General features: G+C 34.4%; 2 protein-coding genes and 1 long non-coding RNA gene across 3 annotated transcripts; all 3 read left to right on the top strand.

The window, feature by feature from the left end:
- The first annotated feature begins 1,258 nt into the window (after positions 1 to 1,258).
- LOC131594717 (uncharacterized) lies at positions 1,259 to 7,100 on the top strand. Its single transcript, XR_009281466.1, has 5 exons — positions 1,259 to 1,698; positions 2,404 to 5,696; positions 5,803 to 6,144; positions 6,221 to 6,326; positions 6,409 to 7,100. It is a non-coding gene; the product is annotated as an uncharacterized LOC131594717 (long non-coding RNA).
- Positions 7,101 to 7,278: 178 nt separating this feature from the next.
- Positions 7,279 to 8,587, top strand: LOC131599071 (uncharacterized). Its single transcript, XM_058871567.1, has 3 exons — positions 7,279 to 7,762; positions 7,853 to 8,405; positions 8,495 to 8,587. The coding sequence occupies exons 1-2, from the start codon at positions 7,411 to 7,413 to the stop codon at positions 8,056 to 8,058; spliced, it is 558 nt and encodes a 185-aa protein (XP_058727550.1). The 5' UTR covers positions 7,279 to 7,410; the 3' UTR covers positions 8,059 to 8,405; positions 8,495 to 8,587.
- A 374-nt stretch (positions 8,588 to 8,961) lies between these two features.
- LOC131599070 (uncharacterized) lies at positions 8,962 to 10,316 on the top strand. The gene is made up of 2 exons (XM_058871566.1): positions 8,962 to 9,673; positions 10,106 to 10,316. Exons 1-2 carry the CDS (start codon positions 9,398 to 9,400, stop codon positions 10,184 to 10,186), a joined length of 357 nt encoding a protein of 118 aa, XP_058727549.1. The 5' UTR covers positions 8,962 to 9,397; the 3' UTR covers positions 10,187 to 10,316.
- The last annotated feature ends 17,432 nt before the right edge of the window (positions 10,317 to 27,748 follow it).

Here is a 27,748-nt window from a genome sequence, read left to right as displayed (position 1 = left end):
GACTAAGAAAATAACTTGGAGTTACTTCAAAGCTTCCTCTAAGAACATACATATTCTTCTTGCCTATAAACTTTGAGGATTACAGTTCCCTTCCCACAACTCGGGAGGTTCACTTAACGTAGCGTTAATGATTACATCTTGATATACTTCGGCTGGCTTATTTTCTAGGTTACAAACCCTTCTATTTATAACTTATACCCAACTGGATTTGGGCCTTCAATCACAACTAATTTGCTGTTACAAGATAGTAGTAAATTCTGCTACAAACAAGGTCTTCAATATCCTAGTTTCTGAATATATCTCCATATTTAGAAACTATATAATCTCCAAATAATCTGATTGATTCTTCAGACCTTTTAAACATACAACGCCTTATATGATTTGCATAATATTCAGAGAATATTCTGCATCTGTTAAATTGAAATTGACACTACAAGAAATTTTCCATATACCAACGAAAACTATTAGTGATGGCTATTAAATCCGTGGGTATAGGGTGCATATACCTATAGAAATTCCTTACCATAGATATAAGGGTCATATAACAAAAAAACAGCTTATGGGTTCTGTGGGTATAGAGTTCCATTGATAGTTATTGAGATATTACTTTTGTGGATATATGATTTCATGGTATTACGCTATCTTCTCTTTTTTTTTCTTTAAGAAAAAATCATCATCAATTGTTATTAAGTTTTTAATTTTTTAGTATTTAAATTATATAAGGGACATATAATTTAAATTAAATTTACTTATCTATAAATATAATTATGTTACATTTTTTAAATACTTAGTATAAATTTAATTTAAATTTTTAAATAAAATAAATATGTTTATTTTTAAAAAAAATGAATATTAACTCATATTAGTGAAAACAATAGTGAAAATTTAACTAAATTCAATAATTAAGAAAAAAGCTAAAACAATTTTTTTGACGAAAAAAAAAGTTAAAAACCAATTGAAAAAAGTTTTTTCCGTTTCCCTCTTTTGCCAAAATGTGTCCGCGCTTCTCACGAACATCGAAAAAAATAGTGTACGCGCAATATTTGTTTTCATTTCCCTCTTTGAGTCTATTTTCATTTTTCATTTTCCCTCTCACAGAAAAAACTTTTCTAATCCACAAAAATGATAAAATTAAAACATTAGATTCGAAAATCGTTTTCTCTCCTATTCTTTTCACTGTTTCGGTTCTTGTGTACGTTCTCACCGCCTCAATTGTTGCCATCCTCACATCATCAATCCTTGTCTACCTTAACTATGTTTGGATATAATAAAAAGAACGGAGCGGAATGGAGCGGAGCGGGATGGAATAGAGCGGAACGGAGTGGAATGGAATAAATACGTCATTCCATTGTTTGGATATTTCATGATGGAATAGAGTAATTTTTTCATTCCGCCCAAATCGGAGGGTACAAAAAGTGATGGAATGTGATGGAATGCATTCCATCCGATACCACTCCATTCCATCCGTTTTTAACCAATCCAAACGATGGAACATAAACTTATTCCATTCCATTCCGCTCCATTCCATCCTATTCCATCAATCCAAACATACCCTATTAGTGCCCTAATTACTCTTGTTATCATTCTTTCTCTGTTGTGTTTCAGATCCATGGACTCTAACTTATTTCTTGTTTAACAGTTCGATATTTAAAACTAGGGATTTCATTTTGAAATCACCATCAAGGTCTGAAGCTTTAGGTACAACACTAACCATATCACTCTTTTCCTATCACTTTGTTTGAAGACAAATCTTCTTTAAAATATTTTACACTTTAATATTCCAAATTCTTTACTTAATATTCTGCAATTCAAATCTCAAATTTCTTAAATCCCACATTAAATTGGAACTATGAATTATCTGAAAATATTTTGTTAAGGGTAAGATTTAGTTTGTTAATTTGAAGAGTGGAGAGAGAGAGCTGTAAGAGAGTTGATGAAAGTAAAAGTTCTGCAAAATAAATATCTATATTAGGTTTGAGTCTTTTGAAAAAAAAAAACAGGATTTACTGTTATTATTGAATAAAATATGGCATTATGACTCTTGACTCATCACTAAATTTATATTTAACAAATATTAGAAATTTGGTTTACTCAATTAGGTTCAGTTTAGATTTACTTATAATTTAAATGAGTTTCTTAGTTAAGATGAGTTTATGGTTTTTTAATTATAATAAGATGAGTTTATGAGTTTCTTTACAAGTGCTGTTAATTAATTCACCATTAGTTTTTGATTTGTGTGCAATATGTTCTTAAGTTATTGATGCCTCTTTTGTTGCCAAGATGATGATGTTGTTGAAGTTTGGATTGTGTATCTTGTTTAATAATAATAATAATAAGAATAATAGTAACTTTTATCACTATTTTCATTCTTTAATAATTATTTTTACCTTGACTTGGTTGTAGGATTCTATCATTTCAGCCTGTTTTGTTAAGCTTGATTCTACATTTTCTTCTATATTTTTTGGTATGATTCCAAAACTCTCAAATATTTCAAATGTTATCAATACTGTATGTTTGATTATTGCTGAATTGAAATTTAAAAGTTATAACAGAGTAAATATGTACATGGTAATAAAAACCGAATCAAACCGGTCAATTCATTCGATTGGACCGACGACCGAGCCCATTCCAATTCATTTGACTATGAAAACCGTTCTAAATGAAAACCAGAAAAGAACCGAAAAACTAGATGAAAACCTGATAAGCCGATCAAAACTAGCGGTTTCTCGGTTTGAGAAATCAAACCATTTTTTCCCTTTCTTTTACCCAAATTTGAACAACCAATAACAGAAAACGCTGCAATAGTTAAAAAGATTATGTTTCTTGCTTTTTTTATGAGTTTTAAGAAATAGAGAGGGTAAAAAATAAAACAAATGAGGAGAAAGATGCAGAGTTTATGATTATGTTGGAAGTTCAAGAGATATTATTAAAAATATGTGAGCCATTCATTTTTATGGGAGTTAAAGTCTAAAACACGTAGTTAGTATGAGAGCCATTCATTTTTATAATAAGTGCTATAATACTCTATTGTAAACATTGGTTAACGAGCTATTGTATAATCCTCACATGAAAAATAAATAAATATATACATAGCATAATATAGTTATAATGTTCTAGTATTATATGATTCAAGTGTTATATGATTATTTATGATTTTTAAATGAAATTTAATTAAATTTTATAAAATTATCAATGACTGTTATTTCTTACCATGCCTCTAGATTTTCATGTTTACTAATAATTACACTTATATATCTAGAACCAACATAGTCTGGTTGTATTTTATTTCTTACCATGCCTCTAGATTTTCATGTCCGGTTGTGCCTCTAGATTTTCATGTATGGTTGTGATTTAGAATTAAAAATTAGAAATTTAGATTATTGTTTTTGATTTGGTATATCTTGAATAACTACTGCCCTTACTCTTTCATTTATTTTAGTTAAGTGTTTCAGTTAATTTTGTCAAATGGAGTATAGAAGGTGGATCCGTGATCCTTCAAAACAAAGTCAAGAATATATTCAAGGGGTTAATGAATTTCTTGAATTTTCTTTTCAAAAGTCTGAAGATAACGAAAAAGTATTGTGTGCTTGTATAAAGTGTGCTAACAGTAAGTCACATACTCGCTCCAGTGTTTATGAGCACTTAATTGATCCGCGACGTGGATTTCTTAGAGGTTATACACAATGGATATTTCATGGTGAGAGACCTACAACTTCAAGTGGTGCAATTGAAGAACATTTTGAAATGGAGCATGACATGGATGGGTTAATTCGTGATGTTTTTGCAATGCCTCCTTTAGAAGAGACATTTTCTGGAGAAGGTGAAAGGAATCCAGAAGTAGGAGAAAATGTTAAATTTTAACAATTGATGAAAGAGAATGAGCAAGTTTTATATCCAAATTGCAAGAAGTATAGCAAACTATCCTTTATGGTGCATTTATATCATTTAAAGTGTCTTCATGGGTGGAGCGACAAGTCATTCTCTATGTTATTAGATTTATTGAGAGATGCTCTACCAGAAGGAAATGTTTTACCAAAGTCATACTATGAAACAAAGAATTTCAGGATTAGGTTTAGGGTATGAAAAGATCCATGCATGTCCTAATGACTGCATATGATATTGGGATAAACATATCAATGACCAAATATGTCCAAAGTGTGGTACTTCAAGGTGGAAAACAACAAATGAGGATGTATAAGCTAATGGAAAAGAGACTTCCGAAAAGCGAAAGAACTTACCCGCAAAGATCCTTCGTTGGTTTCTTTTGAAACCAAGGTTGCAGAGGTTATTCATGTCATATAAAATTTCCGAATCAATGAGATGGCACCATGACGGTAGATTGAATGATGGGTCTCTTAGGCATCCGGATGACTCACTTGCTTGGAAGGAATTTAACTCTCGATATCCAACATTTTTGTTAGATCCTCGTAATGTTCGATTAGGGGTGGCTTCTGATGGATTTAATCCTTTTAAGACTATGAGTATAACTCATAGCACCTGGCCTGTCATGCTAATTCCTTATAATTTTCCTCCTTGGATGTGTATGAAACAATTATTCTTCATGTTATCACTACTCATTCCCGGTCCTAAAGGTCGTGGAAATAATATTGATGTTTACCTATAACCATTAGTAAAAGAGCTGCAAGAGTTATGGTTTGATGGAATTGAAACTTTTGATGCTTGTAAGAAAGAGACATTTCAACTCCATGCTGCTATAATGTGGTCTATCAATGACTTTCCAGCATATGCAAATTTATCTGGATGGAGTACTAAAGGAAAATATGCTTGTCCATGTTGTGGTATTGAAACGTCCTCACGATGGTTAAATTATGGTGGAAAGTTTTGCTACATGAGTCATCGGCGCTGGTTAGCGCCTAATCACAAGTGGAGGTTGAATAGTATGTATTTTGATGGAACAATAGAGTTAAGGGATCCTCCTCCTATAAAACAAGATGGGGTTGAAGTTACAAGGCAAATAGATGAAACTATTGAAGAGGGCCTACAGAATGGAGCACAACCTTGGAAATAGAAGAGCATTTTCTTCACTTTGCCTTATTGGAAGTATAATGTATTGCGTCACAATCTAGATGTGATGCACATTGAAAAAAATGTATGTGATAATATCATTGGTACTTTGTTAAACCAAGAGGGAAAATCCAAAGATAATTATAAGGCACGTGCTGACCTTGAAGATATGGGCATAAGAAGTATGCTTCACCCTCAACCAAGTCCCAAAAGTAGTACAATGCTTCTTCCTAGAGCATGTTATCAAATGACTAACAAAGAAAAAGACGCTTTTTTTAGTGTTCTTAAGAATGTAAAAGCTCCAGATGAATGCTCATCAAACACCCCACGCTGTGTTCATGTCCAGCAGCGAAAGATATTTGGCTTAAAAAGTTATGATTGTCATGTTCTAATGCAACAATTTCTTCCGGTTGCATTAAGAGCTTCTTTGCCCGATAAAGTAACTTCAATTATTGTGGAACATGTAACTTCTTCAAGCAAATATGCTCTAAAGTACTTAATATGGATGTTCTTGCACAATTGGAGTCTCAAATGGCTATAACACTTTGTCAACTAGAAACGATCTTTCCTCCATCCTTTTTTACCATTATGATGCATTTGGTAGTTCATTTGGCTTATGAAGCCAAGGTTGCTGGACCAGTGCAATATCAGTGGATGTATCCTATTGAGAGGTATGACCTCTTTATTTCAACATGACATAGTTATTAAAGTTATTATTATTAAAGTGATTATTAATGCTAAAAGCATATAGATATCTAAAACCAAATTTTCTTTTAGGTTTCTTCTTACTCTTAAGTCATTTGTACGCAATAGAGCACATCCAGAAGGATCAATTGCAGAAGGTTTTTTGGCCAATGAATGCTTGACCTTTTGTTCTCAATATCTATCTGGAGTGGAAAATAGGTTCAACAGACCTAGCAGAAATGATGATGATTATACATTGGAAGATGATGTGACATTTCTACATCCTATTGGAAGACCTCTAGGAAGGAAAAAACAACAAAAGTTACAAATAGGGAAGCGAGAGAGAATTAGTAGATCTAAGCTTGATGAAAAGGAGTTAATGCAAGCTCACTGATATGTTCTTTCTAATTGTGACAGAGTCGCTCCATATATAGAGTAATACAATAATAATTCACTTTTCACATATGTGTACATTTTTTTACCCATCTAATTATATTATCATTATTTTTAGAGAACACATTGGACTTCTTAAGAGACAGGCTCGACCTCTATGATTATCACAACTCGAAGTTGATAAACAACATAGTAAAAAATTTAGCGGCTGGCTTCGAGATAGGGTGAGAGCAAAAGAATTGAAATCTTTAACATTTAGTTGTTGTTTATGCAGTGTAACTAACTTTTATTATTGAATTATTTTAGATTCATCACTTAGATGAACAAGGGAGCCAAGAAGTCACTCATGAACTTAGATGGTTAGCGCGTGGGCCATATGAGGTGGTAAGGAGATACACCGGTTATTCCATTAATGGTTTTAGGTTCCACACAAGGAAAAGAGAAAGATACTTGAAGACACAAAATTCTGGAGTAGTTGTAAGGACAAAGACCTCAAATGATGAAATTAATTACTATGGAGCAATAACTGATATAATACAATTGGATTATTCTGGAAAGTACAAGGTTGTCTTATTCAAATGTGATTGGATTGATATCAAAAAAGGGGTCAAGAAAGACAAGTTTGGGATGACACTTGTGAATTTTAAATTTTTGAAACACACAGGAAAAAATCTTTGGGATGACCCATTTGTTTTTGCATCACAAGCTAAAAAGGTGTTCTATGTATATGATGAAAGAAGCAAGGATTGGCCTGTGGTTTTAGATGCAAAGGTGAGGGATATTTATGATATGTGAGATGAGGAATCGAATGAAGTTGAAGAAATCCATGAGCAACCATTTCATAATACAAGTGAAGCTACTCAAACTGTTAATGATTTACCAATTGGAGTTTCAATTGATGATAATGATTTCTTTGAAGTTGTTGTTGATAATCATATTGGTGAAGAGGATGAGGAGGAAGATGGGGGGGGGATAGGTTTTAATTGTCAATGATTTTATATTTTTTTCAATGCAATTTGGCTTGACTTTTTGTTTAGTTAATGTTTTGATTATTAATTTCATTATAGACTCATTATATTATATATATATATATATATATATATATATATATATATATATATATATATATATATATATATATATATATATATATATATATATATATATATATATATATATATATTCTCATTCCATTTGTATTTTATGGTAATCATATTGTTGCTTTTTTTATCATATACTATTTTATGTCAAAATTTATTTTCAAGGTTGTTTTAATCCTTCACTTTCTTAATTGAAAGTATTACAACAATGGGAAGGAAGAGAAAATTAAATATTGGGAGCCGCATATTAAAAGAATCAAACCAAGGAAGTAATGCTACTCCTACAACCTTAACTCAGGCCCAAGGAAGTAACACCGAAGAAACAAATACTGCCTCAAATCAAGCCCAAGGAAGTAATGTTGAAGAAACTCATACAACCTCATCTCATGCCCAAGGAAATAATGTTGAAGAAATTCAAAGAACCTCAACTTATGCCCAAGGAAGTAGTGTTGAAGAAATTCGCTCCAACCCTAGTCATATGGAAGATGAAACACACGAGTCTGAAGATTCCTACTCCATTCCTTCTGATATAGAAGCAGAAGAAGCTCATATTGACAAAGGTATAAATTATATATAATTTTTTAGTTTTATAATTTATTTTGTGTAAGAATTAAGTTTTATGTTTTATGTCTCTATTATTTTACTTGTAGAGGTTGAACCTAAAAAATTAAGAGGCCCGACAAGAATGTTAGATGTATGGGACATGGACTCTGGTGATTTCATAATTGTTAATTTGGATAAGTATGGTCGACTCATTGGTGAGGAAGGGACTACTCTTACTCGTTTCATAGGAAGTATGGTTCGAAGGAATCAGTATGCTTCCATTGAATACATATCTTGGGAAAAAAATGCCTGATGAGGAAAAAGAAGAGATGTTGAAATTTATAGAGGTATTATAATTTTATATTTAAATCATGATGTGTTAAAATTTATATTATCATTTATTTTATGTTATGCATGTTTAAGATTTCTATATTTTTTTAGTCCAAATTTGAATTTGTTCCTCCTATAAATGACACGATAAGGGAAATGTTGAAATCTGATATGAACGAGAAATGGAGACAATGGAAGAGCGATTTAGAATCAAAGGCATATGACCCAAGTAAAACGGAAGAAGAAATTGCATCTGTTGTACCAGATAGTAGGGTTGATCCAAATCAATGGAGACATTTGGTTCATCATTGGTTTTCTCAAGACGGACAAGTTAAATTGAAATAAATTTCTTCATATCATGAACTATATTTTAACTATATTATCTTATTTTAACTAATACTATGTTGTATAAATTGTAGAAAATAAGTAAAATTAATGCACAAAACCGTGCTAAGTTTGAAGATGTTCATTGTATGGGTATAAAAAGTCTCCCAAAATTGATAGATGAAAAGGTTTGTTTATATTTGAACTTTTTTAAAAGTAAATTGTATTTATAATACAAATCACCCATAAACTTGTTTGCTTGGTTTTAGAAAAAAAATGGCAATGGAGTATCACCCAAACGTAAAGAGATTTACATTGATACTCGTACCCGTAAAGATGGTTCAATTGTCAATGAAAAAGCTGCAAGATTGATTGTAAGATTTTATTTCATTCTTATCTATTTTATTCTCATCCCTAATAAGGTTTTCATAATTTTTGCCTTTTTGTTTTTACATTGTATCTTCTGGTTTTTGTTGTTTGTACCTTCTGGGCTTTCTTTTTTGTGGCTTCTAATTTGCTTGTTTGATGCTTTCTAATATTTTGGGTGGTGGCATTTTGTTTATTTGTTTAGTAGTTTCACATTAGGTTCAACTTCTCTCTACTACTTTGAGTACTTTATTGTTTATTATTATTTAGTAGTTTTACATTAGGTTTAAGTGCTCCTTGCTTCTTGTGGTTGTTTATGTTTATTTATTGGTGGCATTAGAGTGCTACCTGGGTGATCCATATGGGTGTTGTATTAGAGTTTTTTTATATTAGTATCTAGTGTTATTTTCTATCATTTACAATTTGTGTAATTCCTTGACTTGATTTGATTTAATTGCAATTAGTTTCAATTAGTATTAATATATTTGTGTTGTTTTGCAATTGGTGACATCATTGGATGGAAGTTGTTATTGCTTGTTTTTGTTTCATTTGTTTTAAATGTTCCAGGAAGAATAAAAAAACACGATAATGAGGCTGCAACATCTCAATTGGCCCAAGAGAATCAAAGCCATATGCCTTGGAAGGATGATATATACTCTAAAGTAAAAGGTCCTGAAAAGAAAGGTCGTGTGCGTTGTATGGGCAAGATTCCCAAACCCAAAAAATTAAAAGCCGCTTTGTCTAAAAATCAAGAGTTACGTGATAAAGTTAAGCAAATGGAAGAAAAACATAAGCAAATGGAAGAAAAACAAGAGAGTACAAGTGTGATGTTGGCAAACATGCTGTCATTGATTCAAAATCGATTTACTGGAGAAGATGTGAATGACATTTTACGAGCTGCTAGACAGGTATATTTTATTTTACTCTTTGAGTTTATAGTTAGGGTTTGTTTGGTTGTGAGACTAGCTAATAATATGTATAATTGGCCAAACCAACTATGTAGATAGATACTTTTAATATTAAATTTCAGCACCATGCATGCAATTCATTCCAAAAGCTTCATAAAATAAGATGAATTTTAGAAGCTACAGAAAACAATTAACTTGAAATTCTAATTGAATAAGCTACATGTTGTTTTAAGAATTATATGATACATAACAAATTAAGTACCATCAATTATGTAAATAGTTAATTAATTAATATCTTTTAGAATTATTTGATATTTTGATTATGTTACTAATTAATTTTTCTATGACGTTTGTTTTAAAATGAATGTTTTTCCATGTTTTATTTAGGAATTAAATTGAGTTTGTAATTTGTTTTTTATATATTTTCTATAGGTTACAGAAGCTTCTAGTTCTCTCGGTCAAACAGGTTCACCAAGTCCATACACTAACGAAGATCGAAGAGGGAAAGATTAGAAGCTTATTTTGTCTTTGACAAGTCTTTTGTCATGTACTGTATTTTTTTGTTGTTCTATTTGATTGATTTTGGAAGCTGCTACTTTCTAGTTGAATTTGGTTGCAAGCCACAATAGTTTATTGCTTGGAAGAGATGTCATGAACATGTTTATTTTGGTGGTTGTTAGTTTTTAGATTTGTAGTTTTATGATAGATTAGAAGCAAATTGTGATTGTCATATTGTTTTCAAATTTGTATCATTTTTGTTATGCTAAGTTATTTGGTACATCATCAGTTTAGAGAAATTTATTTTAATGACAATATTTTAATGTTTTAAAGTACTTGTTAATTTGAGACATTAGTTTTTTAATTTAATTAAAATTTTCGTTTATAATTATACTGGGCTACAAATTGGAGAGTTTTTATTATTATTAAAAAAATGAAGAAAAAAAAACATTGTCAAAGCTATACCAACGGACAAAGGTGTGAGAAATCTTATTAACTAAAGTGTCAAAATTCGTGGGGTATAGGTATGCGATATTGACCAACGGCCTCAAAATTCTGTAGCTATAGGCTATTGAAACGGAAAATTTCCATGGGTATAGGATAATCAAAGTGCACGGAACAAAATACCGTCGGTATAGGTTTTATGGCCTATACCCACGGTTTTATGACCTTTACCTACAAAATTGGGCTGTCGCTATAAGTCAAATTTCTTGTAGTGTGAATCTCATTAATCCAGCTCAGCAGGCGCAATGTCAACAGTTATTCCATAGGACATGTTCCAACATCTCATACGACATCTTCTTGTTGTACCTGTTGTGTTTTGAACCTGTGTTCTATTAGCAAGTTTTACATCCTATGATACATATTGTTGTTGTTATTTATTTTTATAAAAACTAGTAGATATACCCGTGCGAGGCACGGATTAAAATTTATTTAAGCAAAAAAAATATTTTAGAAATAATTATAAAATATTAAAATTTATTTAAGTAAAAAAATATTTTATAAATTTTTTGGCAGTATTTATAAAATGTTAAAAAATTATAAATATGTCATCGTTATTAAAATAATGTTTTGTTCTCATTTTAAATTTTTGATTTTGCTAGGATATAGAGTTTGTTTGGTAAAAATAGCAGTTGACTGATAAGCTAGCTGATAGCTTATAGCTTATAACTGATGGCTGATGAATGATGACTTATAGCTTATAGCAGATGGTTGAGACTGATAGCTTATAAACTCATTAAAGTGTTTGATAAAATTAACGGTTCAATTAACTTATAAATGTAAAATGACATAAAAGATATTTAATATATAATTATTTTATTTTAAATTAAAATAAATTATAAGGGTTAACAATGGATTTTAATAGAAATAATAAGGATAAAAAAGGAAGAAAAAGTAATAAGCTATAAGACATAAGCTAAAACGCTATTTGAAATAGCGTCTGAAAAATAAGCTATAAGCTCGTGATGAAAAGATCGTTATCAAATGGGTCTAAATTATCATATGAGCTTATAAGACATAAGACATAAGCTATAAGCTTGAAAATATGTCTTATCAAACAGAGCCATAATGTATACAATGAACAACTTGTTCTTTTGTTATATGTTTGTAAATCTTTTTTAATATGAGGAAAAGAGTATTTTGTTTTCATTAATAATTTTTAGGTCCATTTAATTAAATAAAATATTCTAAAAGAAAAAATAAGAATCATGAAAAATATGCAATATTTCAAACACATTGAATACATTTCTACTAATAAAATGATTGAAGTGCATTTCAATTCATTATATTCAAAAGAATACTTACAAACTTGATGTTGATTAAGTTTTATTAATAGTCAATTATCATTATTATTATTATTGGTTTGTTATTTTATTGGTAGTCAATTATCATTATTAATTTGTTATTTTATTAGTAGTTAAATATCATGATCAAATTTTATTATAGGCAGGCCATTAAGTTGTTGTTCCATTCCTTAGTATTTATTTTCTTTTTATTGTTATAATTTAATAAAAATTCATTATAAATCTGGCACAATCAATTGTTATTACCGCATTAAATACTTTCTGTGTCTTACCAAACTTCCAATTTTTTTTTTTTAAATCCATCATATCATTATTTTTCTTAAGTACACTTAAAAATAAAATTAACTAATTTAATGTTTTAAAGCATTATGAATATTGATTTCAAATATGAATATTAACTTTACAAAGCAATTATGCGCAAAATATTTAAATCATTTATAAAAGTATTTAAATCATTATTCCATTTTTTTTCTGTATATAAAAATAATACTATTTATAAAAATATTTAGGTTAATTATAGCTTGTTTTCTTTTATTTTAATTTCTCCATATTACGTGTATGATTATTTGCATGATATTTGTTATATTTAGTAGATTAAACATATATTTTAACTCTATCTTATAATATTATTAAATAAAAAATTTAAAATTAAATTAACTATTTAGTATAGAAAATAAATTCTATAAAATAATATCAAAATAGTATTTAATTACACCATGACCTTTTAATTACATTTATACCGAAAATATGACATAATTTATTAATATTTTAAATTTTGTATGCATGTATAAACAACACATATGTGTAGCAACCGGCCTAAAATTTTAAGGTAAAGAGTCGCCACCATTTATTTTTATCCTAAAGGAAAGGAATTAAACGGATTACCCTATGGTTCAGAGATTCTATGTTCGTGAGTCGGTTAAATGAAGGGAAGGTGTTAGGCACCCTTCGTCTCCCTTGTATTCAAGAGGACCCCTTCTAGGTTTAGGTTGTTATATAGATTTAAAGTTTAGATACGGTAAACGTTCATCTACCCATATCAGAAAAATGACTTTTTAAGAGATTTAAACCAAATGTTAGTATTTTTTTTATAGTTATATTCGCTAGGGTTTCGAAACCCTATGCCTACGTATCCTCTAGTGCAATGAGGAAGTCAGAGTACCGTAGTTCATATTGTTAGGTTGGTGTTTTTTATAGGATCATGTAATTGTTTTCAAAAGATCCTTTGAAATACGCCAGGTTTCGAAACCCTATGCCTACGTATCCTCTAAGGATGTCAATTGCATCTGTTAATGGGGATCCCTGTGGGGAATATCTGTGCGGAGATCCGAAGTTGGGGATTTTTTTCCCCGTGGGGATGGGGATGGAGGGAAAAGTTCCCCCGATAACACTTTGGGGCGGGGATTGGGAAAGTATCCTCCGTCCCCGTGGATTCCCCGACTCCGAAGATATATGTTAATTTATATATTTTATATATTATATAATTATATAATTTTACAATGTATTAGAAAATGAAGAGTCATTAAAAGTTATAGATTTGTCACACATAATCAACCACTTGCGCTGGACGACATTGGTATTGTGGTGGTAAATTAGTGGAAGCACGGTAGCAAGAAGTTATGTTACTATTTATTTATTTTTACATAAAAAATATTAGTAACATCAAGTTCTTTTGCTTTTTTTATTTATTATTGATGCAAGATGTATTTTGATTTTTTTTATAAAATAAAGATGCAAATATATGCGTTTTAAAAAATATGGAAAAAAAAAAACAAAATACTAGTGTCATAGTTTTGATCAAAAAGTGTAGAAATTTTCTTAAAATTCGATCTCCGTGGATATCCGTGGGGATCTGTGGGGATGGGGATGGAGGGAAATATTCCCCCGTGGCGGGGATTGGGGATGGGGACTAAATTTAGGGACGGGGCGGGGAGTGGAGAAGCATCCTCCGAACAATATCTGCCCCGTTGACATCCCTAGATAAAACCAAATCAACAATATGTAATATGCAGTGCCTTTTTTAACGTAACAGCATCCTTAATTGACCAGTTCAAAAATTCAAAACAATCTATCATCCAATTGAATCAATACCATGTGGCAGGGCCATTTATTAAAAATAAAAAAAATGAAATTAATAGAAAATAAGCAGAATAAACTAAAATTGCAAAGAGACTTTACTCTCTCTCTCTCTCTTCCACAATTTACTTCCTTCTTTCTCCAAAATTTTAACGCTTCTCGAAATACGTTTCAGAAAAAAAGCAGATCTTCCAATGCGGTCAATAATCTCATCCTACCACATCCAAACACAACAGATCATTACATCAAGAATATAGAGTGAAGAGATTACCAGTAATAGGGTAGAAGTCGTAGGTGGAGGGTGTTAGAACAAGATTTGTTCTGATCAATTATCTGAGTTTTGATGATAACAATAATATGAATTTTGCTTAAGATAATATGGTACTCTAATCCAATGCAATTTCCTTTTCAGGAAATATATAAAGAGTATGCATAATTCAGCGCTCAGAAGCTTTGTCTCAAAGGGTTCAGCATGCAACATCAGAACATGGTCTGGCAAGACATCAGAAGATGGTCGAAGCAGAATCAGAACATGGGTCTATGGAAGCATCAGAAGAACATGAGATCAGAAGCACTGAAGTTCTGATGGTATCACGCTCAGAAGCACTTCAAGGTCAGAAGATCAGAAGATGCTTTGCACCAAGCTGTTTGACTCTGATGATATTCAAACGTTGTATTCACAAACATCAGATCAGAAGGAAGTACAAGTGGCAAGCTACGCTGACTGACAAAAGGAACGTTAAAAGCTACTATAGGCAACGTCAGTAGACACAGCGTGAACAAGGCTCGAGGTAGTTGACAAAAGCGTATAGCATTAAATGCGATGCTGTACGGAACACGCAAAGCATTAAATGCACTCAACGGTCATCTTCTCCAACGCCTATAAATATGAAGTTCTGATGAGAAGCAAGGTTAACGATTCTGCACAAAACAACTCATATTAACTTGCTGAAACTCTGTTCTATTCAAAGCTCAGAATCTTCATCTTCATCAAAGCTCACTACATTGCTGTTGTAATATATTAGTGAGATTAAGCTTAAACGTTAAGAGAAATATCACAGTTTGTGATTATAGCTTTTAAGAAGCAATTGTAATACTCTTAGAATTGATTACATTAAGTTGTAAGGAACTAGAGTGATCGTGTGGATCAGAATACTCTAGGAAGTCTTAGAGGTTATCTAAGCAGGTTGTAACTAGAGTGATCGTGTGGATCAGAATACTCTAGAAAAGTCTTAGAGGGTATCTAAGCAGTTGTTCCTGGAGTGATCAGTGTGTGATCAGAAGACTCTGGAAGACTTAGTTGCTGACTAAGTGGAGAACCATTGTAATCCGTGCGATTAGTGGATTAAATCCTCAGTTGAGGTAAATCATCTCTGCGGGGGTGGACTGGAGTAGTTTAGTTAACAACGAACCAGGATAAAAATAACTGTGCAATTTATTTTTATCTGTCAAGTTTTTAAAGCTACACTTATTCAAACCCCCCCTTTCTAAGTGTTTTTCTATCCTTCAATTGGCATCAGAGCGCCGGTTCTAAGGTGCAAGCACTTAACCGTGTTTAAAAAAGATTCAGGAAGAGAAAAACGCTTCAGTAAAAGATGGTTGATGAAACTGCAAAGTCTACACCTGCATCTACATCTGGCTCTGCTGAGCAACACAACGGTAACAATGGTTATACTAGACCGCCGGTATTTGATGGTGAAAACTTTGAATACTGGAAAGATAAACTGGAAAGTTACTTTCTTGGTCTAGATGGTGATCTATGGGATCTTCTGATGGATGGTTACAAACATCCAGTAAATGCCAGTGGCGTAAAGCTGACAAGGCAAGAAATGAATGATGATCAGAAGAAGCTTTTCAGGAATCATCATAAATGCAGAACTGTTTTGCTGAATGCTATCTCTCATGCTGAGTATGAGAAGATATCTAACAGGGAAACGGCCTATGACATATATGAGTCCTTGAAAATGACTCATGAAGGAAATGCTCAAGTCAAGGAGACTAAAGCTCTCGCTTTAATCCAGAAGTATGAAGCCTTCAAGATGGAGGATGATGAAGACATTGAAAAGATGTTTTCAAGATTTCAAACTCTTACTGCTGGATTGAGAGTTCTTGACAAGGGATACACCAAGGCTGATCACGTAAAGAAGATCATCAGAAGCTTACCCAGAAGATGGAGTCCTATGGTGACTGCATTCAAGATTGCAAAGAATCTGAATGAAGTTTCTCTGGAAGAGCTCATCAGTGCCTTGAGAAGCCATGAAATAGAGCTGGACGCAAATGAGCCTCAAAAGAAAGGTAAGTCTATTGCATTAAAATCCAATATCAAGAAATGCACTAACGCTTTTCAGGCTAGAGAAGAAGATCCTGAAGAATCAGAATCTGAAGAAGAAGATGAACTGTCCTTGATCTCCAGAAGGCTAAATCAACTCTGGAAGAACAAGCAAAGGAAGTTCAGAGGCGTCAGAAGTTCAAAGAAATTTGAACGTGGAGAATCTTCTGATGACAGAAGATTTGACAAGAAGAAGGTCATGTGCTATGAATGCAATGAGCCTGGACACTTCAAGAATGAATGTCCAAAACTTCAGAAGGAAAATCCCAAGAAGAAGTTTCATAAGAAGAAAGGTCTCTTGGCAACCTGGGATGAGTCAGAAGATGATTCAGACTCTGAAGATGAGCAGGCTAACTGTGCGCTGATGGCGACAGAAGATGACGGATCAGAATCTACATCAGAATCAGATTCTGAAGAGGTATTTTCTGAACTTACTAGAGATGAGTTAGTTTCCGGTCTAACTGAACTTCTGGAATTCAAGTCTCAGATTAGTCTCAAATACAAAAAGCTGAAAAAGCTATTTGAATTTGAAACAAAGAAGCTTGAGTTGGAAAATTCTGAATTAAAAGAAAAACTTTTAAAATTATCCAATAATGTTGGATCTCCTTCTGATTCAGAAAAATCCACTCCTAGTCTAAACCATATTCTGAAAGAATATGATTTAAGTTTCAGGAAGTTCTTATCTAGAAGTATTGGCAGAAGTCAGCTAGCTTCTATGATATATGCTGTGTCTGGAAACAAAAGAGTCGGCATTGGTTTTGAGGGTGAAACCCCATACAAACTTGAACCTGTTGATGAAATGAAATTCACATACAAGCCATTGTATGATCAGTTCAAGTATGGCCACTCCCATGATATTAGGCACACTTCACATGCTCAAAGTTTTCACATAACACACACCAAAAAGCATGTGACACAACCTAGGAAATATCATGAAACTCGCATTAAAAATTATCATGTTGTTCCTCCTATTGCTTACAATGTTAAACCCAAGTTCAATCAGAACTTGAGAAAATCTAACAAGAAAGGACCCAAGAAAATGTGGGTACCAAAGAAAAAGACTATTTCTTTTGCAGATTCTCTTGGCGACAAAGAAGATAAAAGTCAACATGACATGTCACCTGGACTCAAGTTGGTCTCAACACTTGAAGGGAAGAAGGACTGTCTTCTAAGTTCTGGTACTTAAATCTGTGGAAGAAACTATATTCGTAGGAGATCAGAAAAGAAAGTTTATTAGTCTTGGAACCATCTGTTTTGTTTGTTTCTAAAGCATTTATGTTTCGTTCTTGACTATTCTGAATGCTCTAAATGCTACAGAATATACAATATTGAAACATTGATTGTGGACGAATCAATAAATATCTGGTTTGATGATAAACGTGTTTCTGATGAAACAAAGCAGCTTAAGAATTTCTGCAGATACAGTTGTGTCTTATCAGAAGCTGCAGAACAAAGAAGTGAATCCCCAGAAGCTGTGTATATCAGAAGTAATGGATCAGAAGATCATTCAGAATTATATCAGCACACTTCAGAAGGAGTGTTTCCAGAAGAGAAACCTGATCAATTCAGAAGCAGTGATCGGAATCAGAAGGCGTAAAGCCTATTGAATATTTCACACCTGTCATCCATTATCTGATGATGAACACGTGTCTCTACGGTCAGTACGAAGCGTGCAGTTGAAAAGACGCCGACCTAGGTAACTGTGTTAAATCATTTCATTTACCATGCTATCTCTCCTAATGTCATTTCTCATTTAATGCAAAATGATTTAAATTATTTTCAAATCTTTTAAATAGCCCGCTTCAACTTCATTCTTTTCTCCTTCTCTCTATTTTGGTTGTACATTTTTTTTCGCTGCATCTGTTTTTCTTTTTCAAACCCTAGTCTTTGCTCTAATCTTACGACATAATCATCATGAACTCTTCCTCTTGTTCATCTTCCTCAAAAGAAAGACTTACTTCTTCACAAATCCTTCTACGAAATTATGAATATGCTCCTTTGAAAACTTGCTTGATACCCACGAAGGACTTGGAGGTTTTATGTGAAACCGCTGTGGACTTAAACAATCTTAAAGCGAATGGCTTTAAGTGTGATGCAAGAATCCTTGAGCAAGGATGGTCCAAGTACCTTAATAGATTGGTTGGTCCAATTTATCCTGATCTCGTGAAGGATTTTTGGGTACATGCAACGGTTACCCCAACGGCCATCATTTCATTCGTGCTAGGGCATGAAGTGGTTATCTCTGAAAAACTGATCAGGAAGCTATACAATCTGAATGATGAAGAAGGTTGGTCTGGTTTTCGACATGCATCTGTTGATTGGTCGATAGTTGAAAAACAAATCTCTAAGTCTTCTGGGATTGACTCGAATAACACAGGCACCTTGAGGCCATTTTATAGAGTATGGGCTGAGATTATTCTGGGTTCTCTTCACCACAGAAAAAGGATGCTCTCCTCTTCTTACATCAGTCCAGATCACAAGCACACTCTTTTCTGCATTGGCAAAAAGACTGAGATCAACATTTCTCACATTCTGTTTGAGAATCTAAAGACTTCAATCCTTGAGTCAAGAGAAGAGGAAAGGGCGAAGTACCCTCACCTTTCAAGAACGACTATTCCGTTTGGAAGAATGATTTCAGACATTCTTACTGAAAGCAAAGTGCTGGACTCCATCAGAAAACTCAATGCATCCCATTTGCTTGGAGTAGTTCAAGGTCCCATTTTTAATGGTGTGGATTTGTTCAGATTAGAACTCATTCAAAATGTACCTTCTGTGTGCCCAAGCTTTCCTGACATTCTCTCAAGAAGAGTTGCTGTTGAAGGTTTTGCCTCCTTGTTTCAAGAAGAACTGCATCAGGTTGTTAAGTCTTACCTGGAAGATTGTGTTAGGAAGCAATCAGATATTGATCCTGCTTGGATCCGTGGCAGAGTACTTCCGTCCAAGGCTGATCTTCTGAAGAAGGATCAGAAGGAACTAAAGGCTAGGCTAAAAAGAAAAGCCCGAGAAGACGAGGCTGAGAAAGCCAAGAAGTTGAGGGTCACCTATGATCCTGACAAGGTGGACTCTGAAGAACGAAGAGATAAAAGGATCAGAGATTCCTTTCGCAGAACCAGATCTTCTTCTTCTGTACAAATCTCCAGACAGGTTTTTACTCCACCTCCTTCTGTCCCTAAACCATCTTTCCAATCACCTCCATCTGAACCAAAAATAAACTTCACCTTACCAAATCCTTCTCCTCTCCCATTCTAAACCCCACACCTTTAAGTATTCTTCCCCCAACTCCTTCTGATAAATCTTTCTCACCAATTCCCTTTACAAATACTCCATCCTCGTCTCAATCTATCATTTCTGATATTCCATCCTCATCAATCATTCTCTCAGATATCCCTTCTTCCTCATCCACCGCACCTCCACCTTCTATATCCCATCCCTTACCTACCAGAAAATCCAAACCTTACTGTCTTCTCTACCCTGACTACAAATTCACCTTCAATCCGCCTGAACCTGAACCCTATACCTACCTGGAACTTTTCAGACATGAGGTGATTAGCAGTCTAGACCTTCTGAAGGATGCATTTCTAAATGGTCTGGATGATGTTTCTACAAGAAATCTCTGGAGAAGATTTCGCAAGGATTTTCAAGTAGAAGCAATGGGAGTACAGAAAAGACTAGTGGCTGCTGCCCCTGGTTACCCTGGTTACCTTCTGGAGGATGATAATGGTATATACTACCATCCTCTCAGAAATTGTGTTGCTGCTGAGGAGAAGCCCTTTGTGGATGAATTGGAAGTAGCAAGACTGGCTGCTGAAATGGAAGCAAATCCATGCAGGGATATTGTTATCTTTATTCCTGATTATCCTGTTCTGCTCGGAGACTTCAAGACTCTCTTTGACTATCTGAGGGAAAACCCTTCGGAGAAAGACCCAAGCTTGGTCATTCCAGAAGTTGTTGACCCACCAGAAGTTGAAGGTCCTTCTGCTCCCAGGAATCTAGCTGCCATTCTTCAGGCACTTGAGAATGGAGACTCGGAAATTCCTGCTGCAGAATATGGAGATGCTTCCATGCAAGAAGCAGATGCTGAAGATCATGTTGCTGAATCAGATCCTGTTGAGGACATCCCTGCAAATGATCTATCCATGGAAGCTATAGATCAAGTTGCTATTCCTGTGGTTGAAAGCGTTGAAGCTTCTTCTGATGAATCTTCTCGTCTTGCAAGGACTCTAGAAGAAATTCAGAAGAGACAGGATGAGCAAAGCTCACTCAATGCTGAGTATAGAGCTTTCATGGTGAGGCAAGATGGACACAACAATGAGGTTCAAGAGATGCTGGCCAAGATCTTGTCAAGGCTAGGGCCATCTTAGATTGAGTCTGTGTTGTTTCTTTCTTTTCGTTGCATCTGTCTTTGTGCATCTGATCTTACTTATCTTCATGTACTTCTGTACCTGCTGTTTGAACTTCAATGAAATCATCTTCTTCCTCCGTGTGTTTCGTTTTGTTTGTCTCTGAATCTTTTTTGTTTTTTTTATATGACAAAAAGGGGGAGAAATATGTGATAAATGATTTGATTTAATCAGTTGCTTTTACTAACAAGAACTGCAAGTTCTATATGGTTTAAGTGTTTTGCAGGTATAAAGTGTCATACCCCAAAATTTACCCGATATAAATTGCATCTGTTGATTTATTAAGAGTGTTACAAATTAAGAGCCATAGGGTTTAATATATCTATTATTAAACTCGGTCTCTTATAAAATTCTCTTATAAATCGGTTAAAAAAAAATGAAGGTGTGAGTAGCAAGTATTTGGGAGCCAATTTGCTTTGGGCCCATTTTGTTCTATTCATTTAATATTTTTTTTATTATTAATATTAGTATCATGATTATTAATATATTATTATTAACCATTTTATTAATTATTAGTTAATAAAAATAATATTACTACTAGAAATAACATTATTGGTAGCACTACTAATATTATTTGTAGAATTATTATAAAATTTGGGCTTTCCTTTTCTTATAAATTTCTAACCTAATTTTCTATTATAAATATAGTTTTTGTCTAACAATTAGGGGGGAGGGAGATCAAGAGAAACCCTTATTTTCTTTGCGGGGACCGAAAAAAAAACAACAAGAATGAGCCCTATTCCAATATCTCAGGCACATTAACAAGAGGAGAATAACTATTTTTTTTTAGTCTGGTAGAGATAATTACCTTTTTGCAGGAAAAAGAAGGAAGCTAAGGTTCAAGCCCTCAAAACCGTAACCGGACTTACAAATTGAGAGAGGAGATAAAAATTTGTTCTCAAATTTGCAGAGGGATTCAGGGAGTTTGGAGATTGGAATCAGCTTCCTCGATATTCATTGAAGCCATAGGACCATCTTCAAGGGCTCTCATGTTCAGGATTATCACGCATACGCTCACGGTTTAAGCGTTTTTTATTTTAATTTCGATTTCACACATTTATGTAATTTAAATTGAATTCGATTATATATTCTGGATCGTGAAGGAGTTTAGAAGCTTTTTGTGCTATTTAATTTGAGTTTGATCGCAGATTGAGGGATATGCCATTGATAGGTTGTTGAAGCTTGGAATTGGGGCTCACTGAAATAGAACGAATTAGCCGAAACAAAGGTGTTCAACGGATTCGTGAGACCTTTTACAATCCGTCTGGAATATTTGTATGCGTTTTGGGTGAAAGATTTACAGGTTTGAATGGGTTATGGCTGCCGCGACGAAGTAGAAACATGGTTGTATGTCTGTTATTTTTTTTTCACGATGAGGAAGGAGATCTACAGTAGCGTGCAGGTTCTTTTTTAAAATTCGTCCATTTAAGTTGTAAATATTATAGTGTGAGTTCGCCTCTATATCAGCAAACGTTTCCAGCACATTTGGTTAAAGGAAGGGGCTGGCGACAAAGGGAATGCAGGTTCGATCCCTGGGGTCGCTGTTATTTTTATTAATTCGTTTGAATGGCCATGCTTCCGGATCCCATGCTTCTCACTCGCGCCTTATCACGATGCACCCCCCTCACCAGCCAATGGATTTTCTTCAGATTAGATCCAACGCTCTACAGCGTGAGATTCCACCATGAACATTCAGGAGCCAATAGCATGGGATAACACGCCCAGGTTTTTTCTATTTTTTTTTATTTTTACTTATTTATTTGCTTGTTTCTATATTATTGGTATAATGGTACAATTAAGTCAACATATTTTTATTACATGTAAGTGATTGTTGAATTAAAATAATTTAATTAAGGTTGTAATTATTTAGGATTATTTTTTTCGAGTATTGTCCCGATTCTTCGATTTAATGAATTTTAATTAGTTCTAATCATTATAATCACAAAAAAACCCTAGAAAGGCTATCAAAGTAGTATTAGGGTTCGCTCCAATCCCATTAGTTTTTTTAGCCAAAATAATATAATTTAATTTATTATTAGCTTCGATTAAATCAATTGATCGTGGTGGGTAATAATCAATTAATTGTTTAATTAATTAAAATTACATTAATTCAAATAAACTTATTTGGCTAAAGGGTTTCAACCATTTTTATTGGTTGCGATGATTAGCCTATTTTCCTCACCTTTAATCATTATTATTTTTAATCGAATCAATCGATTACGAGGGATAATGATACAAATTAAATTATTAAAATTCCTAAAAAATACTTTTATTCGTTATCAGTGATAATTGAATCCATCAATTAAAATTGGTAACGATACAACTACTAATCTTTTAACTATGGTGATCGAATCTATTGATCATCGCGGTTAATAGTACATACTAAAATCAGGGTTGTACGCCCAAACATTTAAAATACACTAAACCACGTGACTACAGTTTTTCAAACACTGCGATGTTCACAACTACGATCAGGTAATTCAAAATACCTTCGAACATTCGCATTTCAAAACAACTTCAAAACAACTTCAAATACACTTCAATTTCAAACCTTAAGGGCGTACAACCCGTACCCCGAACTACGTTGACTCTGATTCTCCATAAGGAGATACGTAGGCACTTGGCAACAAGGCGAGTCCCCCTCCCTAAAATCTCAATTTTCCCTATTCAATTCCTTAGCCATAAACCTTTATCTTTGAATGTTATCCTTTAGGAAAGGGTTGAGGGTGCCTAACACCTTCCCTCGACCTGAATATAGTATCTTACCCTGATCTCTATACTGCGTAGGGTTTCCTATTCGCCCTTCGAAATAGGTGGCGACTCTCTAAGTTAATTTTTAGGGCAGGTTGCTACAGCTGGCGACTCTGCTGGGGATAACTTAACAGTGAATTACTATGCTCCTATAGGTTTTAGGTTTTGGCAGGGTTTAGGTTTGGCGCATTTTAGGGTTTGGCAAATCTGCCATTTTTTAGGGTTTGGAGGAAGGTTTATCTTTTTTTTAAAAAAATATAAATAAATAAAATTTAATTTTTATTTATTTATTTATCTGTAATTTCAACTATTTATATCATTTAAAATATTTATCTGTTTATTTAAATATTTGCTGTGTATTGCATTCTTTTGTATCATAAGCAGCCGGATTTCGAGGTTAGTAAATATTTAAATTTTATTTATTTATTTTCCTCTGCAATTTCACTACTGCAATTTAATTAAATATTTATTTAAATGAATATTTTTATTTCTATTGCATCTTTTGGGATATATAAAATTGCTGTTAAACCTAAGTGTGGGAGTTAACTTTGAGACCAAAAGGGGACATGAATCGCCTTACGAGTCTCACTGATAACTCCACTCGGAGTGGGTTGGGTATTTGGAAAGGTCCGAAACGAAGCTTGACTTTGTGGAGGGCTGGACTGGATACTTAGCTGATCTCTCCGAGAACCTACCCCTAAAACTCGAACCTCATGGATAAAATGAGTTGTTCTAAAATCCAAAGAGACAAAAAGTCTCGGCGGCTACGAACGACCCCATGAGACCTTCTAGAACACTCCATAAAAAGGTTGGCTCCCTAGAGCCCCCTACGTCGAACCTATGAACCTAGGACTTTCGTGCTCATGTGCTTATTATATGTTTGCAACTTATTTGCTTTGGATATCTATGCGTTTGGATTTTGCAGGTATCCCCACGTGGTCCCTAGCCTGTAGGGACTCTAATTTCTAAAGACCATGTCTTTCCCACGAAGGACATCACCATCTATGCATCCCCTAGCCTGTGGGGATTTTATTTTTATATCCTTGTATTCTTACAACTACGCGTCCTTCCCACGAAGGACATTTCTATTAACGCACGTCAATTGGCCTCTCGATGGCCATGCGATCTAGTGACTGTCTCGAACGGTCATCTCGTGCCTACACCTAAGCACTCCCTAGCCCATAGGGATTTTCTTTCACACCCGTGTGTTTTCACAACGACGCGTCCTTCCCCGAAGGACAACTTCACTAGCATGCGTTCGATTGGCCTCTCGATGGCTATGAGATCTGGTGACTGTCCTGAACGGTCACTCCGTGCTTATTCCCGCTCACCCCCTAACTAGTGTAGGTTTTGGATTCCCATCTATACATCTTTCATCCCTAGCCTGTAAGGATTTCACCTCATATGATATCGTCCTTAGATAGGTTGTGTTCCGCATAGAGAACCTTCCCACGAGGGACATACTTCTAAATACACGTCGAACGGCCTCTCGATGGCCATGAGACTTGGTGACTGTCCTGAACGGTCATCCGCTGCTACTTGCCGCGTACCCCTTAGTCTGAGGGATTCCCATTGGCGCATTGTAATCTCAAGCTTACGAGTATCTCATTAGAGTCTAATGTCGTCCCTAAATCCGCACAGGTTATCCTTAAGATTATATCTACCGCACATCCGCATTGCATTGCATACAAGGAGTCATAACATACAAAAAATAAAGGAGTCCTTTGCATACGCGCGCACTCGCATTTTCATGCATTCATACATTTACATTCACATTTACATTTCTATCTTCGCCCGCATCCATACTTACCATGCTAGCCGGTTTCCCGAAACTCCCAAAAAAATCAAAGGATCGTAGACTACGGAGCAAGGAGAATAAAAGATCTTGGTCTTACTAAAAAAAAAAAGAGGATGTCTTCCGCTATGCCAACCACGTGTCCATGCCTTGTCATAACAAGATTACAAATACAATAAAGGTTTTCATCGAGCAAAGATTAGTTCAACAAAGAGTTCCCTCATAGATACACTCAAGATGTATCTAATCATAAAGGGGTCCATCTTAGAACATATCAAACTTTCAAGGACGCTCTACGATAACCTGGGGGCAAGGATTTGTCCAACTGGGGCAAGACCCTGAACAAAGATGCTAACTACGATGGAGGGAAGCCGACATATGTTAACTCCGTACCAAGGGGCAAAAGAGTCATAGGCGTTCTCTCTATCAATCTACAAACTTCGAAGGTTGCAATGGTGTGATACTATCCTAAAAAAAAAAAGCAAAAGAGCTTCAGTCAAAGGAAACTCATGAAGTTCCTATATGACGAAAACCCACCGCTAACAAGCAATTTGTTCCCGATAGGTTTGGCGTGCCCAAGGGGAATTCGAGGTCACCTTCTACTTCTACAAGTCCACGAACTAAGGAGTAAAACAAAGTCGACAGATTCACAAAGGAGATTGCCCTTAGGATTAATAGGTGTATCTTTCTAGTTGTATTTCCTACGATCACAAAACGCTATTTGATGTAAAACATTGTACTTTTCGAATAGTAATTCAATACAATAATCATGCATGTTTTGAAATCAATTCATTCACTCACTACCATGACTTTCCAGTCACACACTTCTATTTTTAGGGTTATTAACAAGCTTGAGGGAGAATGACGAATACAAATGACTAAGTCTAGCTAAACGTATGCTTTCAAGGTAAGACCAAGCCGAGGATGTACAGGCATTGTTTCCATTCCCAAACAGTGGAGATATAAGGATGTTAATCCCTCGTCACCCCCTCGAGCCAGGAGTTGGAGTTTGTTTCTACTTTTCAAAAGAACCTTGATTTTAACCAGGGGCAGGGTAGACTTCAATTAATTCAATGGTGTATTTTGGTTGTCAAGAGAATCAGTCAATCCAAGCAAGGGTTCAAGCATAAGGATCAAGCAAAGCAAAGGTTCAAGCATATTTTCTTCCTCGCATTCATCGAAGATTGAGGAAGTAATGGAAGTAACATTTACAACACCTTCTTCCTCATTACATCATTCAAGATCGAGGAAGTATCAAAGGCGAAGCTTACAGATCAAAATCAACATAGCAGTCACAACATGCAATATCCAAGAATCAATCTCAAAAGGAGCTTTCAAGAATAAAAAACGCCCGCTAAGTCAAAATGAAAATTCCATAAAAGGAAACAAAAAGACTTAGGCAAAATTGGGGCATCCCGATGTGTCAAATTCAAAAGAATTAACTCATGCAAAAGTAAGGGATAAAAAACAAAGGCGAAATACAAAGGATAATCTTGTGACTGCTAAACCATCAAAGCTTCACATCAATGCTTGGATCTTTACAACATACGTCATCAAAGTTTGGATCTCTACTAAGGCTTCTGCTCAACATCGAAACTGAAACGATTCTCTTGCAAACAAAGCATATCCATTGGATTAGGCGAATTTTTAGGATCTGGAGAACATCAAGGAGAAAGGGGTGGGTTAAATAAATTTTGAGCCTTATATCCATTGTTTCTTAAAACATGAACCAGGCCAAGTTACAACATTTAAAAGTCCTAATTGAGGCAAGGTTAACCATGAAAGCATGTTAAGCAGGATTTGTTATACTGATCCCTATGTTTGTTAAAACTACTTCTAATCACTATGCTTCTTCAAGCATTCTTTTCAAAACCATCCAGTCCTAATTCATAACGGACTTCGATTTCAAAACTTGCATACGCATTCCATTGGAGCTACTTCTCAAAAAGTACAACACCATCTATGAGTATACACTTAGCATCGAGGAAATCTCGAAATGGGTTAATTAAAGGTGATCATTTCTAATAAAGACCCTGGAGTCGGGGAAACCACATCTAGGGGGTTCTCCTAAACAGGGGCAAAAATTTCAAGGAGCACAGGGGCATACAATCGAACATCCTATTAACTAGGGGCAGTCTTCCTAAGGTTCCATCGACTTAGGGCACATCTCAAAGCAATCTCAAACAGGGGCATGTCAGACATGGGAAGAATTCAAATTCAAAGGATAGAACACTATGGATAACCTTCCATGACCTGGAGATCAGGGGCACACCCTTTAATCTAAACGTCGAAGCATACGACAAGGTTATTTCCTAGGGCACTCCCCTCATAGGCATCTTTTCCACTAAACATTTGGGCATTGGATATCAAATCCATAAGGCAAACAATTCAAAGGTTAAAGGCGTGGAGAACCTCCAAAGG

This window comes from Vicia villosa, linkage group LG4, assembly GCF_029867415.1.
Source record: "Vicia villosa cultivar HV-30 ecotype Madison, WI linkage group LG4, Vvil1.0, whole genome shotgun sequence".
In the NCBI taxonomy this organism is placed as follows: domain Eukaryota; kingdom Viridiplantae; phylum Streptophyta; class Magnoliopsida; order Fabales; family Fabaceae; genus Vicia; species Vicia villosa.
This window is presented reverse-complemented; position numbering and strand designations above follow the sequence as displayed.